Source organism: Leuciscus leuciscus (genome assembly GCF_965113295.1).
Source record: "Leuciscus leuciscus genome assembly, chromosome: 25".
NCBI classification, from domain to species: domain Eukaryota; kingdom Metazoa; phylum Chordata; class Actinopteri; order Cypriniformes; family Leuciscidae; genus Leuciscus; species Leuciscus leuciscus.
Genome location: NC_138724.1, coordinates 13,246,322 through 13,272,216, shown reverse-complemented (window position 1 = coordinate 13,272,216; position 25,895 = coordinate 13,246,322). Strand labels below are relative to the sequence as shown.

General features: G+C 38.9%; 1 protein-coding gene across 4 annotated transcripts in view; it reads right to left on the bottom strand.

The window, feature by feature from the left end:
* Positions 1–574: 574 nt before the first annotated feature.
* Positions 575–25,895, bottom strand: part of ces2b (carboxylesterase 2b) — a 93,231-nt gene continuing 67,910 nt past the window's right edge. For 2 of the 4 annotated variants that reach the window (XM_082160390.1, XM_082160393.1), the window contains 21 exons: positions 15,576–15,729; positions 15,348–15,452; positions 15,147–15,245; positions 14,781–14,927; positions 14,596–14,673; positions 13,893–14,040; positions 13,668–13,817; positions 13,436–13,508; positions 12,174–12,334; positions 11,842–12,031; positions 11,622–11,763; positions 11,411–11,544; positions 10,573–10,726; positions 10,360–10,464; positions 10,180–10,281; positions 8,984–9,127; positions 8,442–8,519; positions 8,182–8,329; positions 1,171–1,320; positions 1,025–1,097; positions 575–934 (listed from right to left, as the gene is read on the bottom strand). In XM_082160390.1, coding sequence (XP_082016516.1) covers positions 751–934; positions 1,025–1,097; positions 1,171–1,320; positions 8,182–8,329; positions 8,442–8,519; positions 8,984–9,127; positions 10,180–10,281; positions 10,360–10,464; positions 10,573–10,726; positions 11,411–11,544; positions 11,622–11,763; positions 11,842–12,031; positions 12,174–12,334; positions 13,436–13,508; positions 13,668–13,817; positions 13,893–14,040; positions 14,596–14,673; positions 14,781–14,927; positions 15,147–15,245; positions 15,348–15,452; positions 15,576–15,729 — 2,719 coding nt within the window. In that variant the 3' untranslated portion in view covers positions 575–750. Of the gene's footprint in view, positions 935–1,024; positions 1,098–1,170; positions 1,321–8,181; positions 8,330–8,441; positions 8,520–8,983; positions 9,128–10,179; positions 10,282–10,359; positions 10,465–10,572; positions 10,727–11,410; positions 11,545–11,621; positions 11,764–11,841; positions 12,032–12,173; positions 12,335–13,435; positions 13,509–13,667; positions 13,818–13,892; positions 14,041–14,595; positions 14,674–14,780; positions 14,928–15,146; positions 15,246–15,347; positions 15,453–15,575; positions 15,730–20,644; positions 20,779–20,883; positions 21,026–21,113; positions 21,304–21,394; positions 21,556–23,516; positions 23,590–24,547; positions 24,698–24,794; positions 24,943–25,300; positions 25,379–25,503; positions 25,651–25,758; positions 25,858–25,895 lie in introns of all 4 variants that reach the window. The other 2 variants (XM_082160391.1, XM_082160392.1) reach the window with 2 other exon arrangements.

Here is a 25,895-nt window from a genome sequence, read left to right as displayed (position 1 = left end):
AATATGTAATTTAAGCTGCTTATGTTGGCTGCTAACTAGAATCACATTTCAAAGCATTTGTGGAAACATGCTAATTTATATGTCAAAATTGATCCTATTTACTTCAATTTCTCAATTCCCAATGGATAAAATCAAGTTCAAGTTTTTCCTTGTTCAATGTCCTGATTCACTGATTCACAAATGGGTTGCGAAAGCTGTTTCATGTTGACTTCAATTTTAAAACTGTAATTTATACATTTGTGCTGTTCTTTAATTTCCATATTTTTAAGTTCGTAATTATATTGAAAGTAAAAACATGTCAATAATTATGATAATTTTATGTGTATCAAAACAGCTTCATTGGCGAGTCAAGCATCCGTACGGCTGATGTTAATCTGGTAATATGAAAAAAAAAAAAAGACTTATTTGGCAATATTGTCAATAGTTGGATTATTGTTGTCTATTTAAATTTGCCAAAGTCTCGAAGCGCAAATTCATGACTAGTTTGCTCCTCGTTGCATTCAAATTCAGGGAGGTTTGCAGCTTTAGCCTTCATTTGTTTAATTTAAGAGGAAAATCTTAAATGTTGTCCAGCTTTTTAAGTGCCAAACAGATTAGTTAAAGTTACTCAAATTCAAACTTTAGCATCAATGCTAATTTGATTTTCTCAGGTTATCTATTTAAATTCTTAAAATCACAGTCATTTTTTTGTGTTATTCATACATTCAAGTGCTTTGTGCTAATTTTTGACAAGATAAAGATATTTATTTTTTACAGTTCTAAGTGCTCTCTTTTCTCTCGGCCTTGTCGTATTAGATCTGGAAGCGTCTCGGTCATGAACACTAGGTGTTTTCCCTTCAGGTTCTTGCCGGGTTTCTGTTCCAGTCCAATGCCGAGATACTCGGCCTCATCCTCATATTCAGGCCAGTGTGTCAGACCCGGACCATTCGGAGACCTGCCGGAAAATAGACATATTAGAGTGCAGAAACAATATACTTTGTTCTTCTACACACAGAGAGAGAGAAAATCAGGACGGATATTTTACCCAGTGTGTGCAAAGTTCCCCCAGTAGGCCATCACAGTCCTGCATAGCTCTTCCTCTTCCTTTGTGAAAGGAGCTAAAGGGGTTGAACCATTAGATGAAAATGTCAGAGTAAAGAGTTCATTTGTTTTTGCAATCACGAGTCTTACCGGTTGCTTTGAGATGAGCTTTAGCAAAGCAGATTCCCTGAATAAAGAAAACGTTATCCGCATGGTCGACTCCAACAAAGCTGGGTCTTTTCTTCTGGATCATACTGGGAGGATGCTGGAACTCGTACAGGTAAACTGGCGCTCCTGAGCCTAAAATCACAACAGGGTTCCTTGGTTTTACACACATTATTACTCAGAGTAGTTCACTGTGATTTTGGGGGAGCAAAAGGATCATGCAAACATGCACAACTCTCTCTCTCACTCTCTCTCTAATTCAGTTCAATGATTAGGCTGCATTCTGAAATGATTAACATAAGGGCTTAAAATGTTTATATAAATATTTTAATATTTAATTATTAATATACTTTAATATTCATTTAACACAATTATGTTTTAATATAATATAACAATGTTAATTTATTTTAATTTAAATATATAATATTTTCATTCATTCTGAAATGTTTAACGAGAGCTTAAGTTTTTTAATTATATTGAATTAAAAATGTAAACAATTTATTAATACTAATGTACATCATTTACATTAAAATGTATGTATTTTAATATATTAATTTAAATATTTGCATAATTTAACAATTAACTAAACAAAGGGGAAAAAATTATATGAAAAGAAAAGATACCTGAGGATTTAATGGCACACACATTCACACACTAACTGTCAAAAGTTGGAAAAATATTATGACTTTTTAATGTATTTGAAAAAAGTCTCAAATCACCAAGATTTTTAAAGATCATTTATTTGGTTAAATTACAGTTATATTGTGAAATATTATTACAATTTAAAATAACTATTTTCTATTTGAATATATTTTAAATGTAATTTATTCCTGTGATCAACACTGAATTTTCACATGATCCTTCAGAAATCATTCCAAACTTCTGAGCGGTAGCGTTTATCATTTTGTTAAAATTTAAATTTAATAAACAACATATTAGTTTTAGTTAATTTAAAGCGTCTCAGGTTACAACTGTAACCCTGGTTCCCTGAAAAGTACGGTGGCCGAGAGAGCTCAACGCGGTGCAACTGAAGAAAACACATGCAAATAGAAAAACACCTGCAAATTAAGAAAACATCTTCATCAGTTTCACAACACATGTGTGCTCCAAATACTCACAACACAACCAAATACAGAAACGCGCTGCAAAAGTTCAGAACACAACCAAATACAGAAACGCGCTGCAAAAGTTCAGAACACAACCAAATACAGAAACGCGCTGCAAAAGTTCACAACACAACCAAATACAGAAATGCGCTGCAAATAGGACAGAACACAACGGAGATGTTTCCGGGGAACCCAATAAGTGACAGACCCGGCTGGGACGTTTTTTATTGCTCGTGAGCATTACCTATGCCCTAACGTTACTCCCTTAAAAGGGCAGACGGCAGAGCCCTTGACGTGGGCACTTTGGAGGGAGCGGGGCACTTGTGTGCCATTATGTAGCCATTTGGAACGGACTTGATGAAGGAAGCAACGAAAGCCAATGTAATTTCCTCATTATTTTCACCTGGGATGTTCCCATGACAACGCAGCGCCGTCTCATATTTGGACCTACTGTCTATGATTTGGACCCTTCATTCTAACATTTCTTATGAAACTTATTTTAACATAACATGAATGTGTACAATGTAACTGATGTATATATTAATATCTTTCCCTCATGTTCTTTTTCTCTATCTTTTTTTCTTTAATTTATTTTAGTCTTCAGCTTGTTCTTTTCTGATTAGTATTCTTATGACATTGAACATCTTACAAATGCATTTTGTATATTGTATACAAAGTTGTATGTCATAAACGTGTAATCTCTGTACGTTTTACATCACTTATTGGCTTCCCCGGAAACATTTCCGTTGTGTTCTGTCCTATTTGCAGCGCGTTTCTGTATTTGGTTGTGTTGTGAACTTTTGCAGCGCGTTTCTGTATTTGGTTGTGTTGTGAACTTTTGCAGCGCGTTTCTGTATTTGGTTGTGTTGTGAGTATTTGGAGCACACATGTGTTGTGAAACTGATGAAGATGTTTTCTTAATTTGCAGGTGTTTTTCTATTTGCATGTGTTTTCTTCAGTTGCAGCGCGTTGAGCTCTCTCGGCCACCGTAGAAAAGGGAGCAAGACGCTGCGTCGAGACGCAGTGCGAACATTATATCCACGACGCCATAGTAACAAGTGCCTGTGAGTGTGAAATCTCTGCGCACACTAAGATGAATGAGCGGGAGTGCAGCGCTCCCAACGGTAGCCGTTCTCACAATGCTCACGTTCAGCCCCCCTCGAGGGCTAACTGAGCGTGATGCGCTCCTAACAAACAACACACAGTACATGTGTATCCCCACCCGTAATGTAACGAGGGCAGGGATGAACACACTGTAGTGTCTTACATGTTTACTTCACATGTAATGTCTAATCAAACCTTGGATCAAACCTTCCGGTCGGAGAGCACGCTGGCACGGTTTGGTTGCCGCTTCTCCCTCCATGACTATCTAACACTGTTGGATTGAATATCTTAACACTGTTGGACTTACTTTTATTATTGTCGGCGTTTATTTGCGCTAGTCAAAAAAGTAGTGCAAAACAGTTACATTTACTGGCATCTCGTACAAATGTTGCTGACTGCATGTTGGCTCCGGTTGAAACGTCTTCATTCCACGTCCCTGGTCTGGGAAAACTGTCACTGGTGCCGTTCGTCTCTGCTGTGGTATACGTGCTTTCCTTGGAGGGCCTGCTTATTACCGGGCTAACTACGAGGTGGATCCACGTTAACCATGTGTCTTGCCACTCACTGGCATCTCAGCACCGAGCCTGTTGGCTCCTACTGAAACGTCCTCATTCCTTGACTGTGGTCTGTGAAAGCTGTCCCAGGTGACGTCCGTGCCTGCTGTGGTGTTCTGCCCTGGAGGGCCTGCCTGCTACCGGGCCAACTACGAGGCGGATCTCTGTGTGTGTCTACCCTGGCGCGCTTTTACGCACGCACATACATACACACACTCATCGGCGGTGACACGCGGATAAGTTACTTATCGGCATCCCTAACTACTGAACTTCGGAATTCAACCTACCAAGGGGGTTTCTAAAATACTGTTGTTAATATGAGGATTAATATGTGTCTCTGGTGGATTCTTCTATGCTCTACTGTCAGTGCCACGTCAGCACTAAAATACTCGGCAGCGGAGCTATTGCGTTTGAACTCAATGAACTTCAGGACTCCACTGGCTCTGTTTGCCCACCGTGATGTTCTTTCCCGACCGAGATACATTCACCGCGCATCGGGTCGATCCAACGCATTCTCATCCTAGGGCGTCATATACTGACGCTTTTGACATTTCATCTACATCAAACGCACATGGCACCCTTTAGCGTCAATATGAGACGCACAGAGCTTTGTTCGGTTATAAGTAGGTTTAGGTCTGGGGTAGGGTTAGGGTTAGACCGCTAGGAGGCGCCTTCTGGCCCATATCTATCTGCGTCTCATATTGACGCTAAAGGGTGCCATGTGTGTTTGATGTAGACGAAATGTCAAAAGCGTCAGTTTATGACGACTTGGGATGAGATCGGGCTGGTCGATCTTATACATCCAGTAAGTCATCCTCTGCTATTAGTTTGATTTGGTCTAAAGTTCGTCCCGTTACCTCCACTGGCCGTGGAGCTAATCCAAATAATTTGTTTCCAGTTACCAAGGCAACGTCAAACGCTAGTTTTACTGACTGTTTTAAATGTGGACTTTTTAATGTTCGATCTCTTACAAATAAAGGTCTGCTGATAAGTGAGTTTATTAGTGATGGTAAACTGGACATAATGTGCCTCACTGAAACTTGGCAACAGCCTAATGATTATTTTCATCTTAATCAAACAACCCCTAATGGTTATTCTTACATCAGCCAACCTCGCTCTAGTGGGCGTGGGGTTGCTGTTGTCTATCGTGACACGATCAAAGTTAAAACAATCAGTATACCTCATTTTTCTTCATTTGAATGCTTGGCTGTTAAATTCTCTGGCTTTCAACCATTGGTAATTTTAACACTCTATAGGCCACCTAAACCATCTGACCTGTTCTTAACTGAATTTTCTGCATTAATGACTTCACTTTCTGTCTATTCTCCCAATATATTACTTGTTGGTGATTTTAATATTCATGTTGATGCCACTACTACTTGTTCCTTTGCTGCGGATTTTATGTCATTACTTGATGGTCTTAATGTCACCCAAAATATACATTTTCCTACTCACAACAAAGGTCATACTCTAGATTTAGTTTGTTCAACTGGTATTGTTCCCTGCAATGTAACACATGCCGAGTTACCCATCTCTGATCACAAAGCTGTTTTATTTGAAGTCTCTGTCCCAGTTTCCAGGTATAAACATCCACGCATTATAGCCGACAGAAACATAAAACACATTAATCCATCTGACCTTGTGAACCTCATAAATACATACTCGACTACTGACTCCCTCTGTCCCCTCAGCCTCATCACTCATTACAATGACTGCCTATCTTCTTCTCTTGATGCCCTTGCTCCCACTCAAACTCGTTCTGTTTCCTTTCCTTTGTGATGCAAAAAGCCCAATGCTGATCCTGATGACCTGAACAACTACCGTCCCATCTCCAATCTTCCTTTTGTCTCCAAGATACTGGAGCGGGTCATGGCACATCAACTACATCACCATCTCATCTACAATGATCTGTATGAACATTTCCAGTCTGGTTTCCGTGCTAAACATAGCACGGAAACAGCATTGGTAAAAATCACCAATGACCTACTCTGTGCTGCTGACTCTGGTCTATTGTCCATCCTGATCTTACTTGACTTGAGCGCTGCCTTTGACACCATCTCACATCCCCTCCTCATTGAACGTCTGGCCAGCATTGGTATCATGGGGGATGCACTCTCCTGGTTCTGTTCATACCTCACGGATCGTCAGCAGTTCGTACAACTCAAACACTATAAATCGGCCTGTTCGTCTGTGCCTCAGGGTGTCCCCCAGGGGTCAGTGTTGGGTCCACTCCTCTTCATTATATATCTGCTTCCTCTGGGCAAGATCATGAGACACCACAAAATTCATTTCCACTGCTATGCTGACGACACCCAGCTTTATATTTCAACTAAACCGTCATCTCCCCTTCCACCCACCTTACTCAGCAACTGTCTTCAAGACATTCAAATCTGGATGAACACAAACTTTTTAAAACTGAATGCCAATAAGACAGAAGTCCTGCTCATCGGCTCCAAATCTACTCTCTCAAAACAGCAAAACCTCAATTTAACCATAGATGAGATCACGGTCCCTCTGTCAACTCAAGTCAAAAGCCTTGGTGTCATTCTGGACAGTTCCCTTTCATTCAAAACTCAGATTAAATCACTTACCCGGACCTCGTTCTTTCACCTCCGAAATATCTCCAGGCTTAGACCCTCATTGACACAAGCCAGCACTGAAACCCTAATTCATGCCCTTGTCACGTCACGTCTGGACTATTGCAACTCCCTTCTCATCGGTCTCCCTTCTAAGCTGATAAATAGACTTCAACTTATTCAGAACTCTGCCGCTCGAATCCTCACCGGTACCAGACCATCTGAACACATTACACCTATCCTTATCACTCTACACTGGCTCCCTGTGCACTTCCGTATTGATTTTAAGACCCTCGTCATCACCTACAAAGCACTTCATAATCTTGCACCCAGCTACATTTATGACCTCCTATCAGGTTATGTTCCTACACACTCCCTCCGCTCTTCCTCGACTGGCCTCCTTGTTACCCCCAAATTCCGCCTCTCCACCATGGGGGCCAGGGCCTTCAGTTGCGCTGCTCCAAGACTTTGGAATGCCCTCCCCTCCCACATTCGACAGGCAGACACAGTCAATTCATTAAAAAAATAGTTAAAGACCTATCTCTTTAAGAAAGCTTTTAATCTTTAAAACATTTTAGTTCTACATCGCCATAGTAACCCTCCTGACACTCTTTTATAGTGCTTTCTTCTGGCGTTCTTAGCACTTTTCTGATTTGTCTTATTTGTAACATGTATTAGCCTACTATGAATTTAAATGTATTTTAATTTCTTTCCTTCTTTTATGTCCTCCGAAACATGATGTCCTTGGGTATTTAGAAAGGCGTCGGCCAAATAAAATTTATTATTATTATTATTATTATTATTACACTGAAATGCTGTTCGTTCGCCATTATAAATTTTTTTAAGGGTGAAAAAACTCCTGCCTAACAATTTTCTACAGACAGACAAAAAACACCAGGGAGATAGATTTCACATAGAGCGCTCGCTGAAGACACAGAAGCTAGTGACTGTTTGTTCCAGGTGTGCTTTATAGTTTCCTGGTCGATGACGTCACCCGCCTGTGACGTTCCGTCACGCCACTGGACTGATTTCATAGGTGCTTCACGACGCAATCACGCAGAGGCGTTCCCACATCATCTCGACGCAGCTCGAGTTCCCTTGAAAGGGAACTAACTTTTTCCTTGACATTGACGTAATTTTTCGTCATTTATGACACAACACTTTCGGCGGATTGACGGAAATTTCCGTTTTTTCGTGTTTTCACTGTTATATGGTCGGGGGCGCTATCACGCATCTCTTGAAAGAGTACAGAATCTCCTGATCAAAACACAGATGAAGAAGAAGCAGAAACAAGTAAACAGAAACTTTCTTATGCACATGTAAAAATAACGGGATGTTCTATGTTTTGATCATCGTTCTGAATCTGATCTGGACGTAGACTTTGACAAAAATGCTAATTTTTTCAGCTGTTTGTTCAAAATGTTGTTTTTTGCATGAAATTTAACCACATTCAAGTGTTGATAAAAACATAATGCATAAAGCTAGAATTACTTTTTTAAAGCAGAGGTTTTTAAAGCAAATATTCTGGGGGCCATGATTTTTTTTTGAAAATTATCAAAAATGCTGGTGGTGGCTGGCAAATAGAAAAACAACTATATACAGTGTTTACACAGTTGCAATAGTTAAATATGAATAAATCAGTAAATTGCTTCTCACCGCTGTGGTATGTTGCCAGTTGGAGGGCGGGGATATTAAAAAGCACATCCCCCATCATCTCTCTGTAAATGTCTCTGATTTGAATGGGGTCGTTTGTGTCGCCCAGGTACTCATTTGCCACCAGGTCAATTATCCATCGATCCCTGGGCTAAAGGGAATGGAGTTCAAATCACAGAATTCAAAGAAGAAAAAAAAAGTGAAGAAAGATTTGAACTATTAACTGAGAGGTTAAAATTACATAATGTAAATGTGTAACTTACGTCAGGAAAATTCAGGGTCAAGGCTTTTGTGGCTTGCTCTTTATCCATCCCATCAATCCATCCAAGACCTGAAAAATACTAAGGCGAAATAACATTCAACTTTATGCATAAAAAAATAAAACCTAAAATATGAATATATTATAAATGCATCTGAGATCTTTGTGTGTATGTTTATTTCATACAGTTGATACCTTTTATTTTCAACAAGCATAATAGGAGAACGTTAGGGTTAAAAAAGGCATTTATCAACATTTATTCATTTATTCCAACTGATGTAACCTGAACTATCTCTGTCTAAAACTACTTAAGAATTTCAGCCTTTGAATAACACTTTTTGTTTCATTTTTTATGTAAAAAAAAAAAAGAAACAAGAAAAAGAGTCAAATTGAAGTAAATCAAACCAGGTGAAAGATGCACCTGCATACAAAAAATAATACCACTTTCCTGTGGATACTAATGCATTTTCTGTTGATTTCTTTATTGAAATAATAGCTGTTTGGAGTGTGATATTGAATATAATAATAAATGTAATATTTACTCACTGTGGGCAGTAAATAGCCAAACTCATCATCAGTAATACCAGTGATGAGAGGAACTTTACTGAACTCTTGTTTCCGAATGATCTCCTCTACAGGCTTGGGAAGGAAATGAGAATCCACAGCAACACTGAAGTGCATCACCTCGAACTATGAACACAGTTTCAGTTTATAGTTTGAGTATACATTTCAGTTTATCATAATTGCTTGTCAGTACATTTGGCAGTACACTTCAAACCATATTTCAAAGTCAATAGAATCATGAAATTGGATATAAAGATGTATTTAAACTAAATCACTCTTTAGTTCAACAAACTGCATTTAATATAAATGTATACTTTTAACTAATTTAACTAATACTTCTTTTAAACGGCTTTACACCGAATGATTTCAAAAACATTTTTCTTAAAGGGATAGTTCACCCAAAAATGAAAATTAGCCCATGATTTACTGTGTATAAATAAATAAGTACAGGTAAAATAATCGGTTTGTTGACAGACACACTCTTGTTAATGCTAATGGTGAGGACACACTCTTGTTAATGCTAATGGTGAGGAATTACAGTTGCAACATCTCATAATGTACCTCAAACTGAGTAGCGTATCGCTGAGAAAGGTCCTCGAGCCGTCCTTGCGATGGCGGTTTGGGTTTAATAACTAGTTCTTCCAGTGTTTCATCATCGGACTCGAGCTCGGATTGATATGGTAAAACTGACGTAATTGTTTGTTACTGTCTTTAGTTTATGGGGTACAATCCCTGAGCTGACGTTCAGTTATTGCAATGGGCGTTTTTGTTTTCGACACGCGGTACGACAGTGCGGTAAATCAATCACAACAGACAGAGCTGCCAGGCCAATCAGAGCAGAGTAGCTCGCGGAAAGAGGGGTTTAGAGAGACTGGTTCATCTGACGAGTCGTTTGAGAATCGTTGAAAAATGTGGTGATGTGCAAATGTATATTATGAGAAAATTCAACGGTTTTTTTTACCTTTGATGCATGTAAACCTGTTGTAGGAGACTCCAAAACAACATTAGGAAACTTTAAAATAGCATAATAGGGGCACTTTAATATAGCGCCAATTGTAGTCTGAAAGAAGAATGTCATATACACCTAGGTTGGCTTGAGGGTGAGTAAATCATGGGGTAATTTTAATTTATGGGTGAACTATCCCTTTAATGGCTTATTTTTATGAAAAATGTCACACCTTTTTGGAACATTCCAGAACTTCCTCCTCAGACCAGCCCATGATGCAGTCAACGATCTTTGATGAACTGCTACTGTCACAGTTGCATGATTTGGCAGCATTCTGCAATGATCATCAACATGAGGACTTTTAAATAACAAAATGGTGAAAATATAAGAAGGTTATGAAAGGAAATGATACCTGGGCTATCAGCAAAGGATTGTCCATCATTAAACCATGCCAATAGGCAGTCCCGCTTTCTGCAATGGCTCGATGAAACAGACCAGAAGCCAATGGTGAAAGAATCTTAAATACATAATGACACAGAAAGTGACTCCATCATTCAATACAAATAATTTTGCGATCATTACAGCTGAATAATTGTTTCTACAGTTACTAAATAAAGATGCACACCAGCGTGGATACACTGACTCCTCCAGCAGACTCTCCAAAGATGGTCACTGATCCAGGATCTCCACCGAAACTGTGGATGTTCTCCTGAACCCATTGAAGAGCAGCCACCTGGTCCAGAAGACCATAGTTTCCTGGCGCATGTTCATCTCCTGTGCTGCAAAAAGAAAAGGAAACTTTTATCTGAATCTGTGTCTCATGTGACTTTGTTATTTGTACACGCTGTGACTATACAAATCACAACATGTAAATAGGAAAATGTTGGCGTTATTTTGTCACTTATTGGGAGCAGTATGCTAGCTGGAGCCGTTTACCTCCAGTCTTTGTGCTAAGCTAGGCTAGCGGTGGGTGCGTCAGACAGAGTTACGGCTTGCTCGGAGATGTAAAGGGTATGTATGGACTTATCTAACTCTGGGGGATCCGATGAATAAGCTAAAGTCCCAAAAAGTCGGCGTGTTCCTTAAAATAATTAATACCGAATAATTTTCTGATCATTTATTGTAATAATTATAAAGCGTCTGATATAATAACAATGTACCATGAAGTGATTTTTATGCATTACTTTTATGCATAGAGGTTTTATGCTTGAACCGCCATAATAAAAAAAACTTTTCATTAAAATATTATGAATTGTACCAAAGACCAATTTTCAGATTTCATTATGCACTGCATCATTTAAGAATCACACTTGAATCAAATTGCTGTCAGAGCAAATATTCACACCTAATAATAATAATAAATTAAGCTTTCTTAAAATATTCACACCTGAACTTTCCGCTTTCATTAAGCATTTCATATGATCCAGGGAATCTGCAGCTGTTAAATAATTTATGGCACCAACCTAAAGAATCCCAGCAGTCCCAATCTGTACTGAATCAGCACCACGACCACATCCTGATACGCTGACAGAACAGAGCCATCGGATAATGAAGCTGAACCAACAGAAAGTCCTCCACCATGAATCCAAACCATGACCTAGAAAACACGTGGAAACATTCTCGACCCAATTTCTATGAGGACGTTCAATTCCAAAAAGCTGTTGTTGAACTTACTGGCAACTTGGCGTCTTCTTCACCAGGTTTGACTGGAGTGTAGATGTTGAGATACAAGCAATCCTCTGAGACCTCAGGAATCTCCACATCCATAGAGAGAAACTCCAGCTCAAGGACACTCGCTTGCCTGTCCTGAATGCACCTAAAGAATCCACAGTACATTAGATACTGGAAATGTCTAAACACATTTGAATTGAAATACGGTTGTGTGGCATCTCACATTGGTGGCTGTTTGGTTGCATCTCTCACTCCTTGCCATTTCTCTGCAGGCTGGGGCCGAGCCAGTCTCAGAGACCCCACTGGGGGCCTAGCAAACGGTACACCGAGATAGCTATTGATGACAGTTTCCTTGCCCTTCACAGTCAGGAAGGAACCTCTTAAAGATCCTAATTTTGTTTCCACTACAGGTCCTGTCAAGAAAACCAATAATAATATAATATAAAGATTTAATTTAGTTTGCATAAGGCAAAAAAGATCCAATTTGACTTGCATTTAGCAAATAAATTATGGTTTTATGACAAAAAAAAAATTATTCTGAAATTGATAACTTGCCTTCATTCCATTCTTTTATAATCTGTGGAAGTTTTTGAGTCATGAAAGTAAAGTGTTGTCCCTTAATGTTTTTGCCAGGTTTCTGTTCCAGTCCAATGCCGAGATACTCGGCCTCAGCTCCATATTCAGGCCACTTTGTAAGGCCCGGACCGTTCGGAGACCTGACGTCAATGACAAACACAAAAATACAGACATTCTAATGCAAAACTGTCACTTGCTATACTGTTATATAACTAATTGTTTTAGTTTCTCTGTTTCTCTTAGACCATAGAAAATATGCATTGCAAAATAATCCTTGCAAAACAAAAAACAAAAAAAAATTGTTGTAAAACATTGACTTGAAAAATTGATAAAAGTGTAAACCAATTTAAAAAAAAAACATTTTATTAAATAATTTGTATAAAAACAATCATCAGTGGTTTTACCACAATATAAAAACACAAATGAAAAACACTGTCATTATCAAGACCACTGTTGTAACGGTGCATTTCTACATACTCCTTTATTTGTAAATGTCCATAAAGAACTCATTTATTAATTAAGTGACATAAAAATCAATAGTAACATTCAGTGACATTTTGTCCCTTAAAGGTGCAGTAAGCGATTTTAGAAAAACACTGTTAAAAGTGCATTGGATCGAGCAGCACAACAAACTTGTAGCCAATCAGCAGGAGGGGGCGTGTCCACTCATGATGAGGAGGAGAGTAAGCTGAGCAAGAGGTAGATTGAAGAAAAGAGAGACATTACAAAAGAGAAAGGTTCAGAGGAATATCACTGGAAAAAGAAGGGGACATCATCAGGCAAGATCTTTAGGACCCGCGTAAATATTAGAAAAGCTTTCCAGCACTGGAGAGACATAAGCGGGAAGACCTGAAAACAGAAGTCGAGGTTGTTTCTGCTCTATATATATACGCGAGTAACATTGGTTTTGAGTGTTACTGTTTGTCTGGAGCTGGTGTGCTGCTGGCGACTAACAACCAGCCCTTGCGTGTATATACTCTCGTGTACCGTATGTTCACTTTTTTGTGCTTCCTTATCGTTCCTTCGTTATCGCGAAGCATTATTTTGCTTCGCTTCTGCTATGATAAAAAGACACTCTTGCATTGCGTGTTCGTGTGTTTTATGGGCGGAGCAATGAAGGGAGGGGTGTGTTTGTTTGGGTTGATTTCAATTATCAAAAGTGTTAAACAACGATTTAGAAAAATAGCATACTAGACCTTTAACCTAGAAGGGAGTGTTTTATAACTGATGTGATCACTTACCCAGTGCGGGCAAAGTTTCCCCAATAAGCCATGGCAGTTTTACAAAGTTCATTTTCTTCTTCTGTGTGTTTTTCTGAATTATGAAGAAGAAAGAATATTTAAGAGACTTAGTAGCCAATATCTCATTACTTTGACAGTATAGTTCCAGTTAAATCTTTGCAACAAAAAAACAATGAGACTGTAGTTATAACTTGAATACTAACAACCCTATTTGATATAAATTAGGCTGTACCTTTCAAATGTATATGTCCATTTCCAAAGCAGTAACCAAGAACAAAAAAAACTTCATCTCCATGGTCACTTCCAACAAAACTGGGTCTTTTATTTTGAAGCATACTGGGAGGATGTTGGAATTCATACACGTACACTGGTGCACCAGCATCTATTAAGGGAAAATGACTGAAAATAAACTGGCATAATTGGTGCACAGTGATGCATAAATAGAGTAAACTCTCACCTCTGTGGTAATTCGCTACTTTGCGAGCTGGTATGTTGAAAAAAAAGTCACCCATCATCTCTCGAAAGCCATCTCGGATTTTGATCCTGTCAGTGGATGTGCCCAGATACTCATTTAAAACAAACTCAGCAATCGCCTGATTCTGAAGCTAAAGGAAGTGATATTTAAATTAATAGAGTATTTTTTATTTTCCGTTTAACATTTTAAGCAACACAGTATCATTTATCCTCCATGATTTATATGTATTTTTGTAGACAGTATTTCAGTCATGTCCTGAAACTTGATATTTCCATTGTGTTACATAACAGATCAGTCTGTTAACAAAATTTGTATCTTTACAAGAAATAGGAATATACAGTGGGATATACGTTTGCATAACTGTAATAAAAAAAAAAAATGATAAAAAAAAAACAATGCTTTGTGATTGCATTACCTAAAATTAACACACAACTAAAACAGGACTGGACCTAAAATAAAACCCTGGGGGATGCCACAAATAAACGCAGCAACTATTGATAGGGGCAAATGAAACTAAATAAAATGAACCAAAATGATATTCCTTTTTTTTTCTATGTAGTAAACAAATAATTTGATAGATTAATAGAGTGAATTAACGGTTCTACCATGCACTTTGTATATACACTTATTACTGCTACTTTTCAAAATTATGCAGCTATCAAAAAAAAAAAAAATAATGTCTTACATCAGAATAAAATAAAGGCAAAAATGTCATGATCTGCTCTCTGTCCATTCCATCTATCCACCCTGGGGGTCCAAGAATCTACAGGAAAAAAGATTTTGAATAGTAAGTTCTCTTGCATGCATTCAGAGATTTCATATTTTGGAAATAATCTATGACTTTAATGTAAAAATAAACATTTCCATTACATTAGGTAATATATAGCCACCATCATCATCAGTAACTCCAGTGATTAGAGGTACTTTATTAAACTGGTGGGATTGAAGAAGCTCCTCAACAGATTTTGGAAGGAACTGGCCATCCACTGTCACTCCAAAACGAAGCATTAGTTGTTCCTGTATTATAAGCCCAACATATGCAAACACACATTTAGCACAGAAATGATCTGTATTCATATTATTATTAATACTGATATTAATCACTTAATGGCGTGACCTTACAAGGTTGTTTTTTTTACAGAAAGTAAAAGATGAAAAGAATTTAATCAAATTCAATTAAATATAAACATTTCATGTGAAAGGATGGATAGATGAATGTATGGTTGCAATCCAAACCCTAGCAATCTTTAATATGTCCTCTTCTGACATCTGCATAACACAGTCAACGATTTTCTTTGTGCTGGAAATATCACAGCCAGATGCATTTCCCACATACTACAGAAAGATGTTGATACATTTTGATAAAATATCTGTAAGTCACAGTGAAAGAAAATGAAAATCGTAACTTTGTATTTGTAATGAATTTGTGAAATGTACTTGGGCTGTTGGCAGAGGGTTGGGAATCATAATAGCATCCATTGCTGCCGTACCGCTCTCTGCGATAGCATAGCGAAACAGATTTGCAGATAATGGAGAAAGAACCTATAGAAGATGTAGAGAAGCTTTTTAAAACACACAGGTATATAGAAGCATTTGTAAAGTCATATTTCAGAGGATCTATATAAGTCCCTAATCATTGCATGACCCCAACAACTAAATTCTTACATGTAAAGACACACTGACTCCTCCAGCAGACTCTCCAAAGATGGTCACTAATCCAGGGTCGCCCCCAAAGCTGTGGATGTTCTCCTGGACCCAATGAAGTGCAGCCACCTGGTCCAGAAGACCATAGTTTCCTGGTGCATGTTCATCTCCTGTGCTAAATGGTCATTTATCGAATACAAGGTTGTAGAGCATTAGTTCTACATGGAAAATAGTCTACTAGTATTCTATACAACTAAAGGTGCAGTCACACTTAGGGCCCTATTTTAACGATCTGAAACGCAAGTGTCAAGCGCAAAGCGCAAGTAACTTTGTGGGCGGGTCTTGGGCGCTGTTGCTATTTTCCCGGCGGGATAAATGCCTCTTGCGCCTGGCGCAAATCTAAAAGGGGTTGGTCTGAAGTAGCTTCATTATTCATAGGTGTGGTTTGGGCGTAACGTGAAATAAACCAATCAGAGCGACATCTCACATTCCCTTTAAGAGCAGGCGCGCTTGTTCTAAAGCGGATTCCTATTATAACGGCGGATTTGCCAGGCGCGCGCCAGGAGCGGTTCACAGCCGAGGAGACCGACGGTCTCGTCAGGGACATTGGGGATGGAGAAACCCACCCAAATTAACTTCGGTTAAACAGGCGTATGATAATTTGGGTAAATGTGCAAGTTAGATGTATGCTTTTATAATAAATTGTCTATCTATCTATCTATCTATCTATCTATCTATCTATCTATCTATCTATCTATCTATCTATCTATCTATCTATCTATCTATCTATCTATCTATCTGTCTATCTATCTATCTATCTATCTATCTATCTATCTATCTATCTATCTATCTATCGTAATAATGTATGATTTGCAAAAATGAAAACTCCTGCTTCTGTGTAGATGAGAGAATCAAAGTGCGCGTTGTGCACACGCTACATTGATTATGGCCAAGCATGCGCCCTTAAAATAGCATATGAATAACATGCGCAACGCGCCACTGACTTTAAACTAGTTTTTCCTGGTTAGTGGCGCAATTGTTTTCTAAACCTGCAAAATAGCATGACGGAACGTTTGCGCCGGAACACGCCTCCTCTTTGCGCTGAACCGCCCCCGGGAGCGCAAGTGTATTTCTTAGTTAACCGACATGCATCTGTGGAGGGAAAAGTCCGCTTTGCCCGGGTGCAAAATAGGAATGATACATGCGTCAGTGTACAAAGTCAATTGCGCTGGGTGCAAGATAGGGCCCTTACTGTTGTTCGTGAATTTTCACGGCAAAATCTAGTCATTTCAATAGGAATTCACGCATCTGGAATTTCACACAAGGGTGAAAGGTTTCCCTAATTCTTCCAATGCAAATATTGTTTTTATATGTCAGAGTTTCTTCTACTTCAGGCACTTTTATATCTCAGAGGGTTCTTTAAAGCTGCAGTCCGCAGTTTTTCCTCTTTGTCGCCATCTCTGTTCGAAATATACAATTGCAGTTATTCACGGAATTATCAACTTTACGTAGGTTGTGCCTCGCCACGGCACAGCGCAGATAAATCCAATGTTTTGAGGAGAATGTGTGGCTGTCATTCGGAATCACAGATTCTACTTTTTGGAAGTATGACCAACATAAGAATTTTCACCGGAAAATGTCATCTGAACAAGTAAGTAACATCCACTTTTGTTCAGACCAACTGACTAACGTTAAGAGAAAAAAAAGCATTGCAGTAAATCACGCTGATTAAATCTAATGATCGCTTATCATATCACGTCAAACGTGCAAATTATACTTTGTTCTCAAATTGTTAATGTTAACAACATCCGAGACTCCTTCTTTATGTGAACAGATGTGAAGTAATAACGCAAAGACATGCTCAAATGTCCCGCCGAAATCCACCAGTACCACTGGAATTAAAAACATTATTACAAGCTTACCGTTTTGAATCGAGCTAAGGCAAGCAGATAGTTTTGAACACTGGCTGGTTATGTACTTGCTCAAACATTTATTTTGGACAAATTTTTACCCAAAAAAGTTACGGACTGGAGCTTTCACAGATTTTTTTAAGATTTGTATCATTTTTTGTTGTAATGAAGATCCCATTACAAATTTATTGGGATATTTTTATCATGCCATGTTTTATTTTTGTTACTTTTCAAATACCTTTTACATACAGTTTACCCAAACCTGGACTTTCAGTCTTAAACTATGACATCATAAAATATAAACCGTTATATGTTTACAATCACAAAAAGTTATGATAGTGAAATTGTTAACACTTTAAATATTATTGTGCAAAAGTTAAGTTCCCTTTCGATACAGTTCACTTGCAATGTGTCAGTTCGCTGACGCTGATGGGGAAAACTCAATTTTCTTAGAATCCTGAAGCCTGATTGGTTCACGTCTGTGCAACTGCATAGACAAATGGCATTCTAGCCCACCGAAAGGGGCAGGGATGGCTGCCTATATAAGCAATGCAGAAATGCCCATTAGTCAGAATCCTTCAGCGCGAAGATTATCTCTCGCTGCTCCGAAGAAGACTGAAGCCTCTTCTTGCTCTCCTCGCTTCTTCTCGCCGTTGAACGAGCCTTGCAGTGGAACAATGACGCTCTGCATTCAAGCTGATTGAATGGTGCTCTGCAAGCAAGCTGATTCAGCGATCTCTCCTCCTGTGGCCTCCTGTGGCCATCCGGCGATTGATAAAAGAGCAAATTTAAGAGCAAATTTCAGATTTCAAATCCATCATAGAGTGGGCTGTAGAGTGGGCTGTAGCTAGTAGCTATGGGCTACTAAGAGTGGGCTGTAGCTAGTCACCCCTCCAAACCCTGCAGACCCACGTCAGCGCTCACCTCCAGAGTATTCGCCGCTGACGGCCACGTTGACTCCGCACTGTTTAAGAAGCTGCACAATACACCGTACTTGGCACTGTGCACTACAACTGCCACCTCTACTGCTGGATGGCCACTTATGGCTTAATCTCAGATTTAAGACGCTGACAGGACAACTCTTTTCGACTCTCCCGTCGGGCCTGTTTGACTCCGCGGTAGACGGCTTTGTGGAGCACTACATTGCGGCCCATAAGTCATCACAGGCTATGCGTCACTTCTTCCCCAAAAGAGCCAGCTCCTCTACTGCCTCCAGTCTATTCAAGATGGCCCAGTCGACTCAGAAGTGACCTAGGCCAGCTTCAGCACCCGTCCAGCCCCAGCCAAAAGCGGAGAGGACCCCCAAAGCGTACCCGTCTTCCTCAGTTCAGGGCACTGGAAACAATGTGTTTGTTGCCAGTTCTACTTCTTCGTCCCCAAGAAGGATGGCGGCCTCAGGCCTATCCTTGATCTGAGATGTCTGAATCGTGCCCTCATGAGATGGCCTTTCAGAACGTTAACTATTAAACGAATCCTCACGCAAATTCGCCCCGGGAATTGGTTTATATTAGTGGATCTGAAAGACGCCTACTTTCGTACCCAGATAGCCCCCCACCACAGACCATTCTTGAGATTCGTGTTCAAGGGGGTGGCATTCCAATAAACAAGGGAAAGGCGGGAATCTGCATACTCAACTACCTCGATGATTGGCTGCTTATAGCCCAATTGGAACGGGAGCTATGCGGCCACAGATCCCAGCAACAGACAGCAGTGAAATTAGCCTCTTAAAGGTGCTCTAAGTGATGTCACGCGTTTTTTAGGCCAAAACATTTTTTGTCACATACAGCAAACATCTCCTCACTATCCGCTAGCTGCCTGTCCCCTGAACACACTGTAAAAAAACGCGGTCTCTGTAGACACCACAGGCTCCACAAACGGCAACAAAAACAAACTGGGCTCACCCGCACCACGAAACACAACAAACAGTGCTCCAGCCAATCACCGACAAGAAGTATTTGAGGGGTGTGGTTTGGGGGTTAGTGCGCGTGGACATGAAGGGGGTGTGGAGGAGAGACGAGAGAGAAGCATGAAGAGGGAAGTTTGAATTATGGCCGACACACGACTAAAGAGACGACGTTCCGATGAACAAATTGTAAAGAAGAGGGACAAGGATAAGGAACGCGCGAAGTCCCGAATTTACATAGGAAAAACCCTCGAAATGTGGCGAGAACTCCGCCGGCAGAAGGGCTTCCAATCCGACATTCAGTTGCTCTGTTTTTGCAGAACAGGTAAATCCATTTTTCTTTCTAAATTGACGTTCATGTTCGCCAAACCAACACAAGGATGTAATTAGCTAGAACTATGCAGTCAGCGTTAGCTTTGGTGAATACAACATATATGTTTCAGCTAGCGATCAATCTCTATTGTAAATTGTCAAGCAAATTCACAGTAGGGCGACAATTTGTGTGAATTATTGTTTTCACCCACTGTTTGTTATGGATTTGAATGTTCATTTATAGGCTATTGACAACTTTGACTAAATTTGTTTACGACGCCGCCGTTGTTTATGCTCACTGGGAAACGCGAAGCTAACGTTATCTTGCTATTATTGCGTCCTTGTATGGGAGCTATAGTTATAACCTCAGGTGGCGAAACGATTTTAAGACAATGTTTCTCTTTTTCTGCATTCTGTTCTGCAATATATAAAAGTATTTATCTAACTTGGTGACATTACACATTGAATGAAGTATCAGTAAAACTTAACTTTGTTTTAAGTGACTACTTTGACTTTCCTTTATGCCGGAAGGGAGGGGAGGAGGGAGGAGGGAGGAGACGGGATGAGGAGGAGGGAGGGTCTAGCTAGCCTCCGTTTTGTTTGACAACAATTCGAATGTCAACACTCCCGGCATCACTTAGAGCACCTTTAAGGCAAATTAGTTGGTCGTTTTAAAATGAATTGTCTCAGAAATACCTCAGAATGATATTAAACACAAATCATCATTTGAGATGTGATGGAAAAAACATTAATGTAATGCATGTATGTGCATTAATGTAAAGCTGTAATGCATGCATATACAATGTTGGACAATCTTAGTGAACATGAGAGTATATGATATGTGACTTTATTTTCTAAAAATCCACAGGGCCAAAAGTGCTAACAGTTGAAGAAACAATGGAACAATTGAAAGAATATTTTTTAGCAAATAACTTAGAATGTTGAGAAGCTGTAGATGTTTTTACCTGAAAAATCCAAGTAGGCCAAGTCTGTACTGGATCAAGACTACAACTACATCTTGATAAGCAGCCAAAACATGTCCGTCAAACATGGACGCAGAGGCCGCAGAAAAACCTCCGCCATGAATCCAAACCATGACCTATTGCACATCATGTATTAAAAAAGAAAAAAAAACATTAACCAACATACATTTTTATGCATACAAATAGAGGAAGGCTCAATTAAATTCAGACCAAACACTTACAGGTAACTTGGTGTTGTCTACTACAGGTTTAGAAGGAGTGTAAATGTTGAGGTAAAGACAGTCCTCTGATACTTCAGGGATCTCCATACTTATAGACACATTAGCCATTAAGTCTATAAGCATCTCCTTTGCCTGTAAACACCTGGGATTAAGAAAAAAGCAAAGTGTGATTGTTTCCAAATGAAAATGCCTGACAATTTAATTGCAATGCAATTTTGCTTTAATCTCACATTGGTGGCTGTTTGGTTGCATCTCTCACTCCTTGCCATGGTTCTGCAGGTAGTGGTGGAGCCAGTCTCAGGGATCCCACAGGTGGCTTTGCAAACGGTACACCTAGATAGCTATTAATAACAGTTTCCTTGCCCTTCGCAGTCATGAAGGAACCTCTTAGAGATCCTAATTTGGTATGTGCTACAGGTCCTGTCAAAAACAAATGTGCAACCATTCTTAATAGCCTATTATACAGTGAGCCTTAGCCAATTTTGAAACAATGCTGACTTTGATAACTTGCCTTCCATTCGCTTATTTATTAATCGTGGAAGGGTTTGAGTCATGAAATTAAAGTGTTTTCCCTTCAGGTCCTTTCCAGGTTTCTGTTCCAGTCCAATGCTGAGATACTCAGCTTCAGCTCCAAATTCAGGCCACGATGTGAGACCCGGACCATTCGGAGACCTGAAAAAGGTTTTTAAAATATAGTTTAAAACAAACTCTTAGAAATGCATTCTTTTTATACATATTTGTTTAAACTACAGTACTGTGCAAAAGTCTTAGGCATGTTAAAAACCCTTAAGAAAATCGGGTGCGTGTCATATGCGTGTATATTAGATGCGTGCCGATCTTAAAATGACAGTAAACATATGCTGCCGCTTGTCCTTAAAGGGATAGTTCAACCAAAAATTGTTGAACTTTTTACTTTTTTACTCTCAAACATTGTTCCAAACCTGTATTCATTTCTTTCTTGTGCAGAACACAAAATAATATGTTTTGAAGAATGTGGCTTCCATAGTAGGAAAATATATGGAAGTCAAAGGGGACCAGCAACTGTTTGGTTACCCACATTTGTCACAATAAGTTTTATTTTCAACAGAAGAAATTTCAGTTTTATAAATTTTGTGACATCTTCATTTTTAGTTAAAAGTGTTCAGTGACAATATGCACTTCATTCATTTCAGTGTGTTCACTGTACAGTTCACTGCAATGCAAAGCTTTGCTAATAATTTGGAATGGAAGATACACATAACAGAATACCTCAGCTGGTACACAGCAAGTTGTATTTTCAGCTCTATTATGTTTTACATTTTTTATTTTTCTATTTAAAGTATTGCAATATATCGTGATATGTATCGTATTGCAATATATCGTGATATGTATCGTATTGCAATATATCGTGATATGCATCGAATCGTCAGGCCCTTGCCGATAACCAGCCCTAATTTTCAGTATGAAATGAACGACCCTAAAATGTCATGTATTGCAATCATCAAGTAAAAAAGTAATGTTTTTCTTAAAATTTAAATACATGTGAATGTACAGATCTTGTACAAAATATTACTATATTTTTTATATCTAATATTAGCAAAGGTTAATAAATTTAGTAAGTATAATTGCTCATTATTAAAGTTAACTAATACATTAACTGATTTTAACAAATTAAACCTACTGTAAACTTTTTTCTTTTTTTTTTTTTTTACAAATGTCATGATGAATTATAATATATACTATATTGTGGGCGGCAGTGGCTTAGTGGTTCATGTAGGTTGTCTACAAACCGGAAGGTTGGTGGTTCAATCCCTGGTTCCACCTGACCAAGTGTCGAGGTGTCCATGAGCAAGACACCTAACCCCAGCTGCTCCCGACGAGCTGGATCGCCTTGCATGGCTGACACCGCCGTTGGTGTGTGAATGGGTAAATGTGAGGCTATGTAAAGCGCTTTGGTGGCCATAGGTCTGTGAAAGTGCTATATAAATGCAGTCCATTTACCATACAGTATTAATTCATAAATATCATGTTTTTTTTGGGAGCCGCATCACATGACTTTTTACAACATTAACTGACTGACTCAAGAGGACGGCAGGGGTCTTCACTATGATTTCACTTCCTGTTTTAAGTGTATGTTTCTGCATTATTGGTTGCACCACAAGATTTGATTTGGCAGACATTTGATTTGTTTCAAATATTTATAACATTTGAACAAACTTCTTCAAAGATTATAGCAAACTACTTGGTAATGTTTTCAAGAATTTCATCCTTTATACAAAGCTTTTTATTCATGATATCCGTCTACCACCCTGAAAAATTTCACCTGGACTTGTCTGCTGAACCTGTGCAACATCTTTGTTGATCCTGGAACAACATTCCAATCAACCAATCAGATTTGAGGGACAAGTTTACAGTTTATGTCAAGTTTCTGCTTACAACCAGGGTTAGGTGCTTCTACATCAGTGTTATTCATCTATCATCTATCATTTCCCTCTGATTTTAGGGATAAGTTATGAGTAGGGTTAGCTTAAGGGGTATGGAGAGGGTTAGATAAAATATTCAGATAGGAATGTTGTCCCAGTATCAACAAAATATGTTGTCCCAGAAACACGTCTGACTCTGCAAAATCAGGACATGAGATTTGTCTCACTCACCCAGTGCGAGCAAAGTTGCCCCAGTAATTCATGACAGATCTACAAAGTTCATTTTCTTCTTTTGAGAGTTCACCTGAATTAAAACGGGAAGAAAGACGTTAAAAAGGAAAAACAAAGAGAGACACTGTATTGATTGTCACTACCTATAAAATCCTTACTTTGACAACTGTTGTGGTAAAAGATTTCAATGAGATTAAAGTTTGAGATCTTAAGGTATGGTCACATTTAACGTGTTTCTGCAAATTTTCAGTCGAAATCCAGTCATTTAAATAGTAATACACATGACTGGATATTTTGTGTGAGACCGAAAGTTTTCCTCACGCAGATTTCACAACATGTTAAAGCAAATTCACTGTGTTGACCAACTGAAAGCTGCTTGGTCTGAAAGTGATTTCTCTGAGCTGTGCCTCATACATCGCTACACTGCTGACAATATACAATGCATTTTCTGTAAGATTTTGTGAAAGTTCGCTAGTGTGACCGTACTTCTAAAACACTAAATCTATTTGTTATATTTCCTAATATTATTGGGGTTGTACCAAGCGGCAACATTCTTGAAAAATCCGCTAGGGGAAGGTCCCAAAAGGGAGCAAATGTCCATAGCCCCCATATTAAAATGTCCGTTTTCACAGCATAAATTCATGTTTTTACAGGTTGGTCCCATGGACTTTTATTGTATTTTTCGATAGGTTCCGAGTGCCTGACAACTGTGAGGGGGGTGAATTTTTTTCTAACTCGTTAGTTTAGATCGTATTTAGATATAAAATGTATGACAAATAAGGGCGCGATTGACAGCTTGATTGACAGCTGACAACGAGCATAGGCTGCGCCGAGTGGAATTCCTGAAATTTGACGTCTCGGCCATGATCTGACACAACACATCATACCTGTAAGTTATCCTTTCTGAACATTTGTATTGAAATATGGCGCCGCCCATACCCCCCATAAACGGCCTCAAAACCGTTCTTCAGAAGTCTATGGGTGACGTCACAGACGCTTTGTCCATATTTTTTACAGTCTATGGGTTGTACCTTCCAGCTTTATACTTCCATCAGCAAAGCAAAAACCAAAAACAAATGCAATTTCATCTCCATGGTCACTTCCAACAAAACTGGGTCTTTTCTTTTGAAGTATATTGGGAGAATGTTGGAATTCATACACGTATACTGGTGCACCAGCATCTAGAAATAGATGAAATTGATAATTATTGTTGTGTATAACAGAATTCTACAAATTTAATACGCTCATACTTCTACAGCGCATTGAACAAACTCTCACCTCTGTGGAAATTCGCTACTTTGCGAGCTGGGATGTTGAACAAAGAGTCTCCTAACATCTCTCGAAAACCATCTCGGATTTTGATCCTGTCAGTGGATGTGCCCAGATACTCATTTAAAACAAGCTCAAGAATTGACTGATCTTGGAGCTAAAGGGGATAAAAATAGACCAGAAATATTATTTTAAAAGTTTAAAGTATTTTTAAACTACAAACCATATAGGCTAGTCTTGCAGCTTACTATCAGAGTTCCTCTAAAAGCCTCCACCTCCACCAGCTCCACTTGCCTAGATCTATGACAGTAGCAAGTCCATTCTTGCTCTGCAACAGCAGCAATACTCAAAAGCAGCAGTGTAACAGATCTAGTCCACCAAACCAAACTATTTCAAAAGTTGTTATGAAATTAATAATATAATTTATAATTTAATATATTTCAATCATAACAACTTTTGAAATAGTTTGGCTTTGGTGGACTATATATGTATAATTGAAGATGCAACTCTCTTACAGCATGATTAAACATGGTCAAAAACGGCACGATCTGCTCTATGTCCATCCCATCTGTCCATCCTGGAGGTGACAAGAACTATGGAAAAACATTTGCTAAATGTGAATATACTGTAAAATTCTGACTGAAGTTCTAATATTTGGAAAAACAAATCTCGTGTTTGTATTTGTACAAATTTTAAAAGTAAAAAGGTCTGTCTTTACATTAGGCAGCATATATCCACACTCATCATTAGTGATTCCGGTGATCAGAGGCACTTTAGTAAACTGGTGGGATTGAAGAAGATCTGCAGCAGGAATTGGAAGGAAATGGCCATCCACTGTCACTCCAAAACGAAACTCTGGATGCTCCTGTTTCAAAAGACAACACACCGTTTAGTGCATAGGTGGACTGTTTGCATAAATGTATGAGTGTTCACAGAGATTCAATTAGAAAGACTAGTATTTGGACAGACAGACCTTAGCAATTGTCAAGATGTCTTCTTCTGTCAGCTGCCTCACACAGTCAACGATCGTCTTTGTGCTGGAGATATCACAGCCAGATATATTTCCTACAGCCTAGAGAGAAACAAGTGAAATTTACAGTAAATTTATTT